The sequence below is a fragment of the Boleophthalmus pectinirostris genome, unplaced genomic scaffold, assembly GCF_026225935.1.
Source record: "Boleophthalmus pectinirostris isolate CB_2022bp ecotype Guang Dong unplaced genomic scaffold, ASM2622593v1 HiC_scaffold_13, whole genome shotgun sequence".
In the NCBI taxonomy this organism is placed as follows: domain Eukaryota; kingdom Metazoa; phylum Chordata; class Actinopteri; order Gobiiformes; family Gobiidae; genus Boleophthalmus; species Boleophthalmus pectinirostris.
The window spans coordinates 25,876,387-25,892,026 of record NW_026571036.1 but is presented as its reverse complement, the minus strand read 5'-3'; the positions used below and the strand labels follow the sequence as shown (position 1 = coordinate 25,892,026).

The following is a 15,640-nucleotide window of genomic DNA, read 5'->3' as shown; positions in this document are numbered from 1 at the left end:
AAAGTTACACAATGCACCTTAAACCTTAAACTAGATTAAGTAATTTATTTCATGAGATGTTTGTCATATATACAAGAAATTTTAAATAATCATCAATCCACTAATGAGGTAGCCTTAAGATAACTGAGCCTAACATAAGAAGCAAGTGTTATAAGTCTAAGATCAGTCTAATAATATCGGCCAATCACATGAAGAGATTTTAACTAGTCAAAATGATTCAAATTATGATTAAGATTCTGAATTTACGTAATTTAAAGAGGAGGTAATATTTTAAACGGACTTTTTGGAGCTTTCTATCATACTATAACCTTGTTCTTTCATCAAACATCAGAGCGTCAAGAAGAAACTAACTAATTCAACGTAATTAATATTTTTGGCTGATAGAGCATTTTCGAAACAATAAAAGGTAACATGGTGATCTAAATATGTCTTGTGTTAACGATTCATACCCCACAGAAGAGTGAAAGCCCTCTTTAAAGGTGTATTGTGAAACTTTTCTGGTGGAGGGTGCGTCAAATGCTTTTCTCCATGGAGATGTTATTGCTTTGTCTGGAATGTCCCGCAGTATTGTATTAAACCTTTCTATTGCCGTGGAGACCAAACAAGACCAAGTTACAGGTCAGATCTGTGGACAGACGCCTCTTTTCGCAGTCAGAATCTCTGTTTTTATTAGTTTTTTGAGCTATAAAACCACCTGTAATTTCAATAAATGTCAGGTAGAGCTGTTTATTGTCACATTGTGGAACATTCCAGGAAGAGCAATGACATCTCCAACCAAAAAGTTACACAGTGCACCTTCAAACTTCAGATATTCCTTTTTACAGCGCGGTAGATCCATCACTAACTTCTTTTGTTCAGTAGACAGTTCAATATTGTGGCAGATGTTTTGTGTTTTTGTTCATCACTTGTGTCTTGTTTTCCGTGTTTTCGTTGGTCAGATGGATCGTAGATGATTCGTGGTGTGTTCACTTGGCCAGTCTCCGGGCCACGTCCTTGTAGGCGGTCTCGATCTCAGACTCGGCAGCGCAGGTGTTGGTGAACTCGTCTCGTGTGTAGGCGTTTTTCAGGTAACGCCAAACTCCGCTCATCGCAGACGGGATGTCATAGTTACGATACTTCTTCGCCACAACCTGCAACAGAAACAAATATTAAATGTGTTTCCATCTTCCAAAATTTGCTTTAAAGGTGCACTGTATCATTTTTCTTGTAGAGGGTCTGCCACTTGCTTGTCTCCATCGAACTTTTATTGATTTGTCAGGGAGTTCCACAGTATGGCATTAAATGTAGTTATCTTCATAGTAAGAATGCACCTTTTTGTAGCAACTAACACTTGAAAGTGTGTAAAAACATAGATAAGTAAGTACAATAACACACTGCAGTAACATCTCCATGGAGACGACCAGATGACAGACCCTAACCTGTAACTATAATAATCTAAATCCACCTGGACACAACAACTTCAGGAGTGTCAAAGCAGCTCATATATTGTTAAAAACACTTTTACCGTGTCATATGGGGTTCACACTAGAATCTGTTAAAACTACACTTTCTAAAGTGTAGAAAACTCAACACTGGTGAAGTGATGTAACCACGAGTTGAATCTGACACTGATTTTTTTTTACACTAGTGTACAGCGAAAAACTAATAAAACTAAATTGCTATATTTTAACACTTTATGAAGTAGAAATAGTGTAGAGTGTTCTTCATGTAACACTATTCAAGAGTAACTCTTTCTTCACTAAACAGTGTCAGTGCTGTGGTCATTCCAGTTCCTAATCCCTTTTACAAATGTAAAATCATGAAAACCAACACAAAATTCTATTTTAACTTAAAAATAATGCACAATTAATTTAAACAAGTCATCTTGTGTCATATGACATAATACTATGTTGAAACATATCTGGATGTTCTTCACTTTACTCTCAACAGCACCAACACTGTGAATTTAACACTTTTGAATTTGTTGTTTAGCGAGCGAATACTTTTATCTGATGTTTGTGCGTTTCCAGTTTCAAAATGTGCAGTACAAAAAAGGAGCAGTGTCATCATGCTGTATGTCCACCTTTAGAGATGCAGGTAGGAGTTACCATGGCGACACAACACACACTTTAGCAAAAACTGTCCAAAAAAGTTTTAAAGGGCCCATATGACACTATTCTCTGATCTATGTTCTAATGTAGTTTTCTCATCACAAACACACCTGGAGTTGTGTTTTGTTTCATTCACACACGTTTAACACACAAACCTGCACATTTAGGCTTAGGAGATCTTTTCTCAAACTGAAAACACTCTGTTCCACCTTGTGATGTCATGTGGCAGTAAAGGAAGTGCTCTACTGTGTTTTTAAACTCCACACAACTTCACTAGAATCATCTGAATAATTTCACCCCTGGAATTGCTGATCTTTCCTGGTCAAAGGAGCTGTTAACTTGAAAACTTCACTTCATGACATCACAAGGTAGAACAGAGCATTTTGAGCTTTGGAAATGTAGACAGACTAATAATAAAGCCTTACTCAAACATATTTTAATGAAACAAAACACAACTCAGGTCTGTTTTTGATGTAATACAGGCCCTTTAAATATTATCCACGTTGTATTTTTCGCCGCAGTGCCAGGATTCATCAAAATACCCCTCGATATTTTCAAAACTTTTGGTCTCATTTATTCAAATACAGTGTTTTAATATGGTTCAATTTCAAACAGCATCCATCATAATTAGAGGATTATTATTACAGTAATCTTTGTAACGTTAGATGGCGTGTGGAACAGCTATAGTAAGCGGATTTGGCTCTGTGGAGGATCACTGTTGAACCACTGGCCTTTCTTGGCAGCCTGTCTAACCTAATATACTGCAGAATCTATTAGAATAAGACCTTTTACTTCTACTACAGGTGACTCTGTGTGTTCTACTGCATGTTTCACTACCTGTTATGACACCAAATACCTGCTATACCAAAACACAGAACCTAAAGGACTCTTGTAAGATATAACTTTTTTGCTACTTATTTGGAATGTATTATTACCATTTATATTTTTGGCTCTTTGTTATTATATTATATTGTAATGTGTGAAATACTGTGTCCAACTAAGTTTCCTTGTGGATCAATAAAGTTTGTCTAAGTCTAAAAAAATACAGAGATGGATTTTAATGGTCATTGTTACACTTTTATGGGGTGCTCCACTGTGTTTTTAAGCTCCACGCACCTTCACTCGAATAATTTGAATGATTTAAGCCCTGGAATTTCCGATCTCAATAAAATAAAATGTATAACTGTAGTTGTTAACCTGAAAACTGGCGCTTCATGACATCACAAGGTGGAACAGAGCATTTTGAACTTTGGAGATGTAGACAGACTAATAATGATGAAGTATTACTCAAACATGTGTGAAACAAAACACAACTCCAGGTCTGTTTTTGATGAGAGAGGAACATTCTAACATGGTTAAAAGCTCACAAGAGTCAATTTTGTGTAGTATATATAGAACCTTTAGTCACTGCAAAACAAATGGACAAAAGGAAACACATAAACAGTGTCAGGTAACGCACTACTTTGTATTTTGTTACTTTGTTACAAGTTGCTGTAATATAACATTCCAGTTTTTTGTGTAGTGTAACGCACTACTACCGAAAATGTGGACTGAAAAACAAAACGGTTCCTTGTTCAATTCGGCACAATGTTACTTTTGTGTGTACACATGCCGGTCCCACACGCAGCCAGAGCATTGTGCCGCCTTCACCTCGAGCCTTTCCTGGCCGAGGTGCACTACCCCCAAAGAAGTGTGCTCAGCAGCGGCCCGTGATACCCGGAGAGAGGTACTTTCCCTTACAGTACTTGTCAACAGTCTCGTGCCAGTATTTAGCTTTCAATTGAGTTATCAAAGAGTTACCAAAGTAATGAGTAATGTAAAATGTTACTAAGGGATTACATTTTAAAGAAGTAACGAGTAATGTGCAAACACTACGTTAAAGTGACTTCCCAACAGTGCACATAAGACAACTGAACCTTGGTGTATTTGGGCCCGGTCAAGCAGAAGTAAACACAAGGCCAAAAAATTCAAGTTAATGCATCTGATATAAACATGTATTGAACAGATACATATGTACTCTAGTTTATGAAACTGTTGACCTTTTTTCTGTACCATTTTTGGTTCTAAAGTTCCATACGTTTTAAACAGACCATGTATGAAACATGGAACAAAAATTATTTCCCAAATTTCAAAGACCTGCAAATCATGTAAATAAATGGATGTATTTCATCATATCTTGTGTTATTTGAACTGTTGATGAAGGTACATGATTTTTTTTTTTAAATGTATTTAAAATGATAAAAAATTTGCTTGGAAGGACTGACATATTTTATAGAAATAGTTTCCTTTCATTTTGAAGTAATATTAAAGTATTTTTGGAAGAAAAAAAGCGACAAATTATGCAAAATCCATGCACCTTCTACTTGCTTGCACAATTTTTCCTCCGTTACTTTTCCCTCCGTTACCATGACCTTTCTTAATAAAAAATCTCATGACTCAAAAAGTAAGAGGTTTTTCAACCTAATCTTGTACCATATGGTAGAAAACTATATGAAGCAAATATTCAAACCAGTTTGTTAAGGATATGTAAGTGAGAACCAAGAGTTATCACTGTTTGTATTTATTGCCCAAAAAGTGCTGCATATTTCATTCCCTCCGTTACCAACATGAGTTTTTTAATTTTTTGTCAACAACTTGAAAGAATATCACAGGTTTAACTTGACCCTGTTGGAGTGTTAACTCTTTCCTACATTCTGATACTTTACTTATTTCAATAGTCCCTCTAGTTTCTGAATAAGACACATTTGAATGTCAAAAATCTGCCCCTGTTTCCCTCCGTTACCACTTGACCGGACACATTTGTACCTTGACTATGTGCAGTTTGGGCAGCAGGTTGCAGTCTGCTAGAGTCAGATCATTCCCGTCCAGGAACTGTCGGTTGGAGCTCTTCTCCTCCTCCATGCTGTCAGCGTCGATCTCCTCGGGCAGGGGGCTGCACAGGTAATCGTCCAGCTTCTGTAGGGCTTTGGTCAGGCCTTTCTCCAGAACTACACACAGGAACAACAAATTAATGATGTATTTATTTACTTATTATTATGAAGTTTAGTCATCATGGAGAATTGTGATCAAACCTTTAGAACTGTCTTTCATTTGTGAATAAAAAATGCTCTATATAAATTTTTTGGTGGAGGATCAGCCGCTTGTCTCTATGGGGATGCTGCTAGAAAGTTCCACAGTATACCATTAAACTTATCCATATTGCATTTAGGCCTATTTTTTATTTTTATTTGCTGATTTAAGAAATACTTCACGTTCTTCCTGTGAGTGGGCTTGCTCCTCTGAAGAGCTGACCTTCATGGTCCTAAATAAGTTTAATGCCATACTGTGGAACAAAATAGGTCATGGATCCACCACAAAAAAGTTACGCAGTGCACCTTTAATAATCTCCAAGATAGTATTTAGTTTTCAAAATGTCCTGACTCCCTGAAGCTGTACAACTTACCTTTATGTAACAGATAATACTCCCTACAACTGTCCAACAACTCACCCTTATGTGACAGATAATACTCCCTACAACTGTACAACTCAACTTATATTTTATTACTTATCTTGTACATTTATATAATTATGTTTTATTTCACACGTGTCTCTTGTTTTGTTTTTTTAACTACTTATGTATTATTTATTATTACCATTTATATATTTTTTTACTCTTTGTTATTATATTTTATTGTGATTTGTGAGCTGCTGTATCCAAATAATTTCCCTTGTGGATGAAAAAGTTTGTCTAAATCTATGCGCTTGAAAAAAAATAAAATAAAATAAAACATTTTAATTTATTATTATTAACATTAATATTGTTGCTATTCGGAGATATGGACATAATGAAATGAACAGTGCTTGATTTCCCCACTAGATGGCAGCAGTGCACACCCCATGCTCCAGTGTAGAGTAAAAGCACAGGCCTCTGCTGCTCCCTAGTGGACAAACACCGCTCTGCCTCTGCTGGTTTCATCTGAGTGAGTGCTGTAATGCTTGGATGTGGTTTTAACGAACAGCCCACCCGCATTCGCCTCTGGTTTGGTGTTCTTGATGTAGGCCGAGAACTTGGCAAAGATGTCATTTCCAGCAGTATTGGACTCTCTCTGTCTGGCTGCCAGTTTGGGATACCTGAAAAGAGACGGGACACAGGCTTGAGCAACATCTGGAGAAGATTAACACCTGGAACTAAAGCTCTGCTCACTCCAAACATGGTACAGACTCAGTATGAGGCTGCCCGACCGCCCTCTAAGCTTTCTCACACTTAAGGCCATTTATAATCTAAAAAACTTTACAGGCAATAAAAGAAAGATTTAGGTAATCTGGACTTTTTCTCATTGGCGTTGGTTCTTTCTCAACTGACAGTGAGAGAAAATATCGCCACCTGCCTTTTCAACATAGAAAACGTCATCATTTTTAAGTATGGTTGTATGTTTTCAAATGGGCCCGAGCAGTTTCCACGATCTGAAGACATAAAAACTGTATAGAAAAGCGTGAGAACAGAGGCCAGACTGGAGGAGGGAGCGACAAGGTCAACAAAATATTATCCAAACTGTTGTTTTAAAGGAGCGTTGTATAACTTTTCTGGTGGAGGGTCCATCAAACGTTTTTCTCCATAGAGATGTTATTGTTTTGTCTGGAATGTTCCACAGTATGGCATTAAACCTTTCTATTTTCATGGAGACTAAACCAGACCAAGTTACAGGTCAGATCTGTGGGGAGGCAAACCTGCTCACAGTCAGTTTTTCTAGGGATTTATGAGCAATAAAACCACCTGTAATTGAGTAAATGTAAGGAAGGAGTCATCAAACTACCGCCACAGCGCTGTGACCGACCCCCAGCCCCTCTGACCCCCACCACTTCAACTGACCCTGTGAGACAAAAGTTGTCATGGCGTTTTTTTTTTTTTTTTTTATTACTTGTTGTATTTTGTATTTGCATCTTGTATTTTGTACATTTTTTCAATTAAAAAAATGATATTTATATTAAGTATTTATATTTAAATTTAAATAATTATACAACATATTTACATTTGCTGCCAAATTTTTCAAGGAATTTTCGTCAGCTCGAGATTAAACAGTGTACTGTAGTGCAGTGTACTGTAGTACAGAGTACTGTAGTGCAGAGTACTGTAGTGCAGAGTACTGTAGTGCAGTGTACTGTAGTACAGAGTACTGTAGTACAGAGATAGATAGATAGATAGATTGATTTATTGTCATTGCATGAAATACAACGAAACTTCAGCAGAGCAGATCTGTAGCAGTAGTAGAGTACTGTAGCACAGAGTACTGTAGTGTGTTTAAGGACAGCAAAATGGCTCATGTTAAAGTAGGACAAGTTGACAGAGAGTGTCGAGTTTTCAAAGAACAGTAGACGACCAATTCTTTTTTTTTGTTCAGTGTTTGGACCGTGCAGTTTGTCTGATGTGTAAAGAAAGTGTGGAGGTTTTCAAAGAATATGATCTGTGTCATCAGGGTCAAACAATTCTGTTATATGACTGACCCTGGCCCCCGTCACAGTCAGGAGCCAGAGTGTGGCCCCTGCTGTGGACCAATGGCAGAACAATGACATATCCACACAAACAAGCAGGTGACGGACCCCAGGCAAAAATGTACATAGTGCACCTTTAAGAATGTAATACAATATTAAAGTAAAAATATGTTTTCAAGGAGCACTATGTAACTGTTTTTTCTAGAGGAGGAGCAGCCATCTGCTTGTCTCCATGGAGATGTTGTTGATTTGCCTGGTTTGATGAACAGCATGGTACAAAACGTATCTATGTCCATGAAAACAAGCATGTGATACTTTACAAGTCAGATCTGTGGCAAGGCAGCCCTGCTCACAGCAAGCATGCAAGCAAGCGAGGTATATTATTATTATTGTTATTATTACCAGCTGTAACATTTGCAGTGGAATAACTGTGAGGTAGATATGTTTAATGCCACACTGAGAAATATTCCAGGCAAAGCAATCACATCTCCATGGACACAAGCAGGCGACAGACCCTCAAGAAAATCACATCCATTACATGCATCTTTAAAGTAATATTTGTGCAGTGGTTAAATCATTCTCCACCGACTTGAAGTCCAGCAGTTCAAACATGTTACTACAACACGCTGTGGTCATCATTTAAACTGCAGGGGCATGTTTCAAGGCTTTATAAACTTTTGCTTACTAGTTTTTATCAACCTCTGGCGTTGGACTCCTTGTGGAAGGCTGATTTTGGGGATATTAGCCCTGTATTAGATTGGCATGAGATGTGGGAGAGTATTAACACATCTTCCAAGAATCCTCATCACCAACAAATCCATTACAATTTTGCACATCCGTTATTTTTAACTCCTAATAAACTGTATGTTATGAATTACGGAGGATTACAGATCCCTTATGTAAATTATGCTCTTTAAATTACATTGAGGCATTTAAACATATATTTTGGGAATGTCCTCCAGTTCAGGATTTCTGGAGGCAGGTTTCATGTGAACTTTTGTATGTTATTAGATGTAGTAGTCCCCTGTTCCCTGAACGCATTGATCTTAAATAATCTCTCACAAGTCCAATTTGAAGTGGCCAAGCAAAGGATTCTGTTATCAGGCCTCACAGCAGCAAAGAAATGGTGGTCACACGCTGGAAGATGCCACATTGTTTATCTATTCATGCTTGGACATGAATGTTTTTGGATCTAGCCCAACAAGAACTCTCTAGAACCAGAGTGCACAGGGCCAAGAGTGACACAATTACCTTATGGCATATTTTCATTAAACATCTCCAACTACTTTGGAGCAGACCTTTACTTGGGTGGACTGAGGTGGGAGGATGTTTTTCTTTTTGTATATAAAAGAAACTTTTTGGGGGATTGCAGTAATTATGTATATGTATACATGTACATGTAAGCTGTACACATATGATTATATCAAACATTTCAGATTTCATAAAAGGACAGTCACTGTGATTACTGCTGTAATTCAATTTAAAAAAAGTTGATCACAAAAGAAAATGCTGTGGTTGTGCCTTTGGGCAAGACACATCTCTCATGTGTTTTGAGAGGATTGTCCAATTTCAAAAGCAGACTACAAATGTAAGACATTCATTATAAGTCATTCTCTCATGATTTTCAAGTGAATATTTGTTTTATGCCACACTAACAGAGACGTTAAAGGACGTATCACACTGTTTTCTGATCTGTTCTAATGTAGTTTTCCTCATCACAAACAGACCTGGAGTTGTGTTTTGTTTCATTCACACATGTTTAACACACAAATCCGCTTTTTAAATAGGTCATGTGTTCTGTTTGAGATGATACACATAGTTTTTGGTAGTGGCACTAGATAGCAGTAATGCAACTTTTTGGATGTAAGCTGTTAAGTGTTAAACTCCACAGAAGAAGAATAGGTGGTGTGACACTATAAAAGCATGGCTCATCAGTAGCATCAGATGTACAGTTTGTTTGTTGTAATATCTTCATTAGTATACTCCTCGTGCATAAAGCTCAGAGCAGACTTACTTGGGAGGACTCAGCGTCTCCTCCAGAAACTCCTCGATCTTGTTGACGTCGGTTTTGACTTCTCCATTAAAGGTGAGGAAAGGAGGATGTGTGCCCGGAGCCAGGTTATGAAGATCTGCTGGTTTTCTGCAAATGATACACAAAAAAGGTTTAAGCTGCATTGTGTAACTTTTCTGGTGGAGGGTCCATTAAATGCTTTTCTTCATGAAGATGTTATTGCTTTGTCTGGAATGTTTCACAGTATGGCATTAAATCTCTCTATCTTCATGGAGACCAAACCAGACCAAGTTACAGATCAGCTCGCTCACAGTCAGAATTAGAGCCCGACCGATATATCGGTTGGCCGATATTATCGGCCGAATTGAGCACCTGGAAGCATATCGGCTATCGGCCGATATACTTGCTGATAGGGGCCGATATTTCACGTGGGCATGTTATACGTCGTTATAAAGCTTAGACTCTCTACATTATGTTCATTTAATCCAATTTACAGTCAGATAAATGTCCAAATATGTGGCTCCGCATCAGTATTTATCTGCGGAGTCATTTGTCTGTGTGAGAGTCACGTGCGTTTGTTTACATCCGCAGACACAGATCCAAACACTGGGATTATTTTCTTTTTACAGACAATCGGTTTGAGTCTGGATTAAAAGGACATTTATTAGTGCAGATTTGTGATGTGAGGAGGAGCCTGTGTGAGCGGTGAGTGTTGGAAATATGTCGACTTTGAAGCAAGTTTTTGGTTAGCGGTTAGCTGCTGTAGCTCCCACACATAAATAGGCCGTTTTCTATTGGTCTATTGTAAAGTGACTATATTGGCCATATATTTGTTACTGGACCTGCATTGATCTGTAAATGAGCTGTGAATAGACGTGTGAATGATGAAATTTGTGCATATAATTAATTACACCGCGGCACGCAGCATTTACGGCTAAAGGCTAATAGCGATTGTTGTTTATTTACTCGCTAGCAGTGATGGGTCGTTCGCGAACGAAGCGGCTCTTAGATCCGGCTCTTTGAAGCGAACGACGGGAGCCTGATCCTTATTGGGAGCCGTGTTTTCTCTTTCTCTCACTTTTTTCTCTTCATGCCGCGTGCAGACTCGTGGTAGTTTGACAGCGGCAGCGGCTAAAAACGAAACTTTCAAAACTCTGCGTGTGCATAGTGTAAAAAAAAAACTTGCAAAAATATATTCAGCATAAAATAAATAAACCAGGACTAATCTTGGGGTCGAGAGAGGGAGAGAGATAGAGACCGAGTCCTGACACTCAGTCCTGGTTAAATTCTGGTTTAGTTCTGTTTTGCACATAGTTTAGATCTGTTATAGTCCTGGTTTAGTGCTTTTTCAGTGCTTTTTCAGTGCTGGTTCAGTTCTGGTTTAGTCTGTTCTGGTTTAGTCCTATGACATTTCATGTAAAGAGGCAGAATAACAATAAATGTTGCCTAAATAAGTTTAAAATCCATAAGAGCCAGTAGAGCAGTTTTTTTTAAATAATTCAAGATTTACAGTGAATTTTTACATCACTAAATATATCGGTGATTATATCGGCTATCGGCAGCTTCAACTATCATTATATCGGTATCATATCGGCCACAACAAAATCCATATCGGTCGGGCTCTAGTCAGAATGTCGGTTTTCTAGGTATTTTTGAGCTTTAAAATCACCGTAGTTGAAAAAATGTAAAGTCAAACTGTTTAATGTCATACTGTGGAACATTGGCCTGATTCATCAGACGGTTTCACTTCATAGAATCGTCTGACCTCGCAGCATTAGGATTCGTTCCCTCGATGGTAGGCGGGTACTTTTTATCATTTAACCAATTGCGGCTATTTGTTCGTGACATCTGTAATGTGTCGCTAACAGGGTTAACTGGTATATTAAGCTTTTCCCAAATCCTGTAGGAAGAAGAACAATAACGTCTTTCCCCTTGATGAAATTCACCAAACATTCTCTTTGTTCCGGCTTTGAATCCTCCATCTCAGGAATCGTTGCAACACAGAATGTCTGGCTCTTCACTGATTGACTGGTGCCTGAACTCACACTTCTGGGGTTTTTGTGAATCATCTAGTTTATTCTGAGAGAAATAAAATTGAGCGGAGGCAGTAGGTGGCGCCAGCCTGACTAGTGGAACATTCTAAGCAGAGCAATGACATCTCCATAAAAACAAGAAGATGACGTATCCCCTATGTAACCAAAAAGTTACAAAGTGCACCTTTAAGTTATATGTATTTGTTTTTTTTTGGCAGGTTAAAATAAAAAAAAATTAAAAAGCTATATAAAAATGACTTTTGGCATCACAACAACGTGAAAAAAAAAATGCTATAAAGATATAACACAATATTTAATTCTATTTTCTCAGTTTTTGTCAGACAATCACAGGCTACAAAAAAGGCAGCAGTCCTCCATCACCATAGCAACTATAGGTGCACTGCGTAACATTTCATGTAGCGAGTACACTGCCACCTGCTTGTCTCCATGGAAACGTTATTACTTTTTCTAGAATGTTCCCCAGTATCAATTAAACCTACAGTATCAATCATGATGGAGAAGAGCAGGTCACAGCACTACGCTACATCACGGGTCAGATCTGTGGAGAGTCGCCCCTATTCACAGAAGGAATTAGTGTATTTTTCAGAAATAGAAACACCTGTAATGAATAAATGCTTGGTGGAAATGTTTAAACTCATACTAGGGAACATTCCAGACAATGCAATAACATCTCCATGGAGACAAGCAGAAAAGTTGCACAGTGCATCTTTAAGCAATGACCATAAATATATATTATGTGCTCACTCCTTCAAATCGGACATTAATGATTGACATCTGAGGACTTTTGACAGTATAATATTTTATTCAAATAATTAATCCATATATTAATCCATAACCAGGTATTTCTAAGTGGAATATTTAAACTACAAAACTAAACCGTTCTGCTTATACAAGATTCATTCACAGTGATTCGTACACATGTTTTGCTCCTGTTTCTGTCTCGCGTCCAGGATGTGCTCACCTCTTGAGGTCGACGGTGGTCACGTTGAACACGACTCCTTTGAGCCACAGGATCATGAAGAGACGCTGAGAGAACGGACAGTTTCCAATGCTCTCTCCATCACTGCCCGCCTGCGAGACACACACAGAGGTTAACAAAAGTATCATCCACTCTGCAGAATCAAAACACACAACTAGAATTCAAACATAACATTCTTGTCTGTTTCAGTGTTCAGAATCAGAAATGCTTTTATTGCTATTGTTGGTTAAAAAAATAAAAATACACGGGCACACAGAGACTAGGACAGTGGATAATTTTGCTTTTACTTCACTACATTTGAGAGCAGATATTTGTACTTTCTACATCCATAAAGTATTTTAGTGTTATAGTTTGAAACCTGCTGAAAAGGCTGAGGGATTATTTTTAACACATTTGTAGAGGAAACAAAAAATACAAAGAAAAGCAGCAAGGGGGAAAAAAATCGATTCAGTTGTTTCTGTTGAACAAAATCTTTAAACAGGTAACTTTTCTAATGGAGGCTCCGTCAAATGCTCTTTCACAGACTTTACCAAAAAATTATGAAATTGTCTGTACTTAAAAACACAGTAGAGCTTTTCTGATGTCATATCACCACATGACATCACAAATTGGAACAGAGCGTTTTCTGTTTGAGGGAAGATCTGCAGGGTTTGTGTGTTAAACAAGTGTGAATGAAACAACATGAATGAAAAACACAACTCCAGGTCTGTTTGTGATGAGGAAACTACAGTTACCATGGAGACAAAATGCACATATTATCAAACACTGTAAAAAAAAAAAAAAAAAAAAAAATCTGAAAACTCAAGAAAAAAATACAAAATATATTTAAAGGTGAATTTTGTAACTTTTCTGGTGGAGAGTCCGTCAAATACTTTTCTTTTTTTTAATATGTTATGGCTTTTTCTGGAATGTTCCACAGTATGGCATTAAACCAGATCAAGTTACAGGTCAGATCTGTGGAGAGGCGACCCCGCTCACAGTCACAATGTTTGTTTTTCAAGGTATTTTTGAGCGACAAAACCACCTGTAGTTGAATAAATGTAAAGTAGATCTGTTTAATGTCACACTGTGGAACATTCCAGGCAGAGCGATGACGTATCCATAGAAACAAGCAGGTGACGGACCCCTATCTCTGTTTTTTTTAGTGGTTGGTAATAATAAAATTGTGAAAAAAGTGCATAATTAAGGAAAGTTATAATGCATGTGAGTAAGTATAGTCACATTTTCGTTGGGTTTTGCTAATTTTTAAGCAATTTTTTGTATTTTACCTTAAACAATTACAATGTATGTCTCTCTTTACTGTTGTCAAGGGTCAGATTGGTCCTAAATAGGGACATCTGGGAAATTTCTTGAATAAAACTTGGACAAATAAGTGGTTTTGGATAAATCTGCTGGGATTGCATTTTAGTCATTTGCAGTTTTCTGTATTTTGGCAAAACAAATGACAATTTATGCTCCTCTTTACTGTTGGCAGGATCAGATTAGTATGATAGTCCTTTTTAGTCCTGGTTTAGACCTGATGTAGTCCTGGTTTAGTCTTAGTTTAGTCCTGGTTTAGACCTGATGTAGTCCTGGTTTAGTGACAGGGGACACAGGCCCGGGTAAACTGGGACGTCTTGGTCACTCTACAGACCCCCAAACAGAAAGTTACACAGTGCACTTATAAGTAACTAAACTGAGTACTTGTTCCACGACTGCTGATAGGTTAAATATTTCATTTCGTTACATAAGAACGTTAGAACATCCAGAATCAGGCACTTCTTCCAGGTAAAGAGAGCCTCACTTCCTCACTGCAACAGGATCAGCCCAGTGTCTCTGTGAACCCGTCACATGATCTGCTCTCTCAATTATGCAGAGGGTCACTGTCCACTGGGTCACAACGCGGGTCACACACACACACACACAGAGTCATTGGCCTCAGGTGTACAGCAGGAAACAGGTCAATACTAACACTAATGCTGCTCTTGGGATCTATTGATAGTTTGATTAGAGTGTCCAGACGTCCCTCTTTACCCGAGACAGTCCTACTTTTGAGTCCTGTGGCCCCTGTCTAGAGGTGTGCAAAAATACTGAAACATCAATAAATCGTATCTAGGGATGGGCATGATTAGTCGATTAATCAATAATTGATCATTAAGAATTTCGGCGATTATGTTCATTTTTTTTTGACAAACTGAATGTAGGTTGCTGTGCGTGGCGTAGGGTGACCAGACGTCGCAGATGTTCGGGTTTTCATGACCTTTCATTGGTTTAGCCGTTAAATCTTAGTTTAGTCCCTTAGTCCTTGATAGTAGTCCTGGTCTTAGTTTAGTCCTGGTTTAGACCTGATTAGTCCTTAGTTTAGTCTTAGTTTAGTCCTTATGTAGTCCTTAGTTATGGTTTAGACCTGATTAGTCCTGGTTTAGTTTAGTCCTGGTTAGACCTGAGTAGTCCTGATGTATAGTTTAGTCCTGGTTTAGACCTGTTTATGTAGTCCTGGTTTAGTTTAGTCCTGGTTTAGTTTAGTCCTGGTTTTGATGTAGTCCTGGTTTAGTCTTAGTTTAGTTTAGTCCTGTTTAGTTTAGTTTAGTCTTAGTTTTAGTTTAGACTTGTAGTCCTGGTTTAGTTTATGTAGTCCTGGATCTTAGTTTAGTAGACCTGATGTAGTCCTGTTTAGTTTAGTCCTGGTTTATGACCTGAGTTTAGTCCTGGTTGTTTAGTTTAGTCCCTTGGTGGTTTATGTAGTCCTGGTTTAGTTTACCTGATTAGTCCTGGTTTAATCTTAGTTTAGTCCTGGTTTAGACCTTTAGTCCTGGTCTTAGTTTATCCGTTTTAGTTTAGTCCTGATGTAGTCCTGGTTTAGTCTTAGTTTAGTCCTGGTTTAGACCTGATGTAGTTTAATCTTAGTTTAGTTCTGGTTTAGACCTGATGTAGTCCTGGTTTAATTTTAGTTTAGTCCTGGTTTAGGGGGACATTTCTTGTATAAAATTGAGACAAATCACTGGTTTTGGGACACAGGGCTCAAAACTGGGACTGTCCTGTGTAAATATGGACGTCT

The 15,640-nt window shown here is 37.9% G+C and overlaps 1 protein-coding gene across 1 annotated transcript in view; it reads right to left on the bottom strand.

Moving 5' to 3' along the window:
- Nucleotides 1-240: 240 nt before the first annotated feature.
- clic5b (chloride intracellular channel 5b) overlaps nt 241-15,640 on the bottom strand; it is a 42,320-nt gene continuing 26,920 nt past the window's right edge. The window contains exons 3-7 of the mRNA XM_020939933.2: nt 12,586-12,695; nt 9,574-9,699; nt 6,094-6,200; nt 4,896-5,077; nt 241-1,130 (exon numbers count right to left, since the gene is read on the bottom strand). Coding sequence (XP_020795592.2) covers nt 966-1,130; nt 4,896-5,077; nt 6,094-6,200; nt 9,574-9,699; nt 12,586-12,695 — 690 coding nt within the window. The 3' untranslated portion in view covers nt 241-965. The remainder of the gene's footprint in view (nt 1,131-4,895; nt 5,078-6,093; nt 6,201-9,573; nt 9,700-12,585; nt 12,696-15,640) is intronic.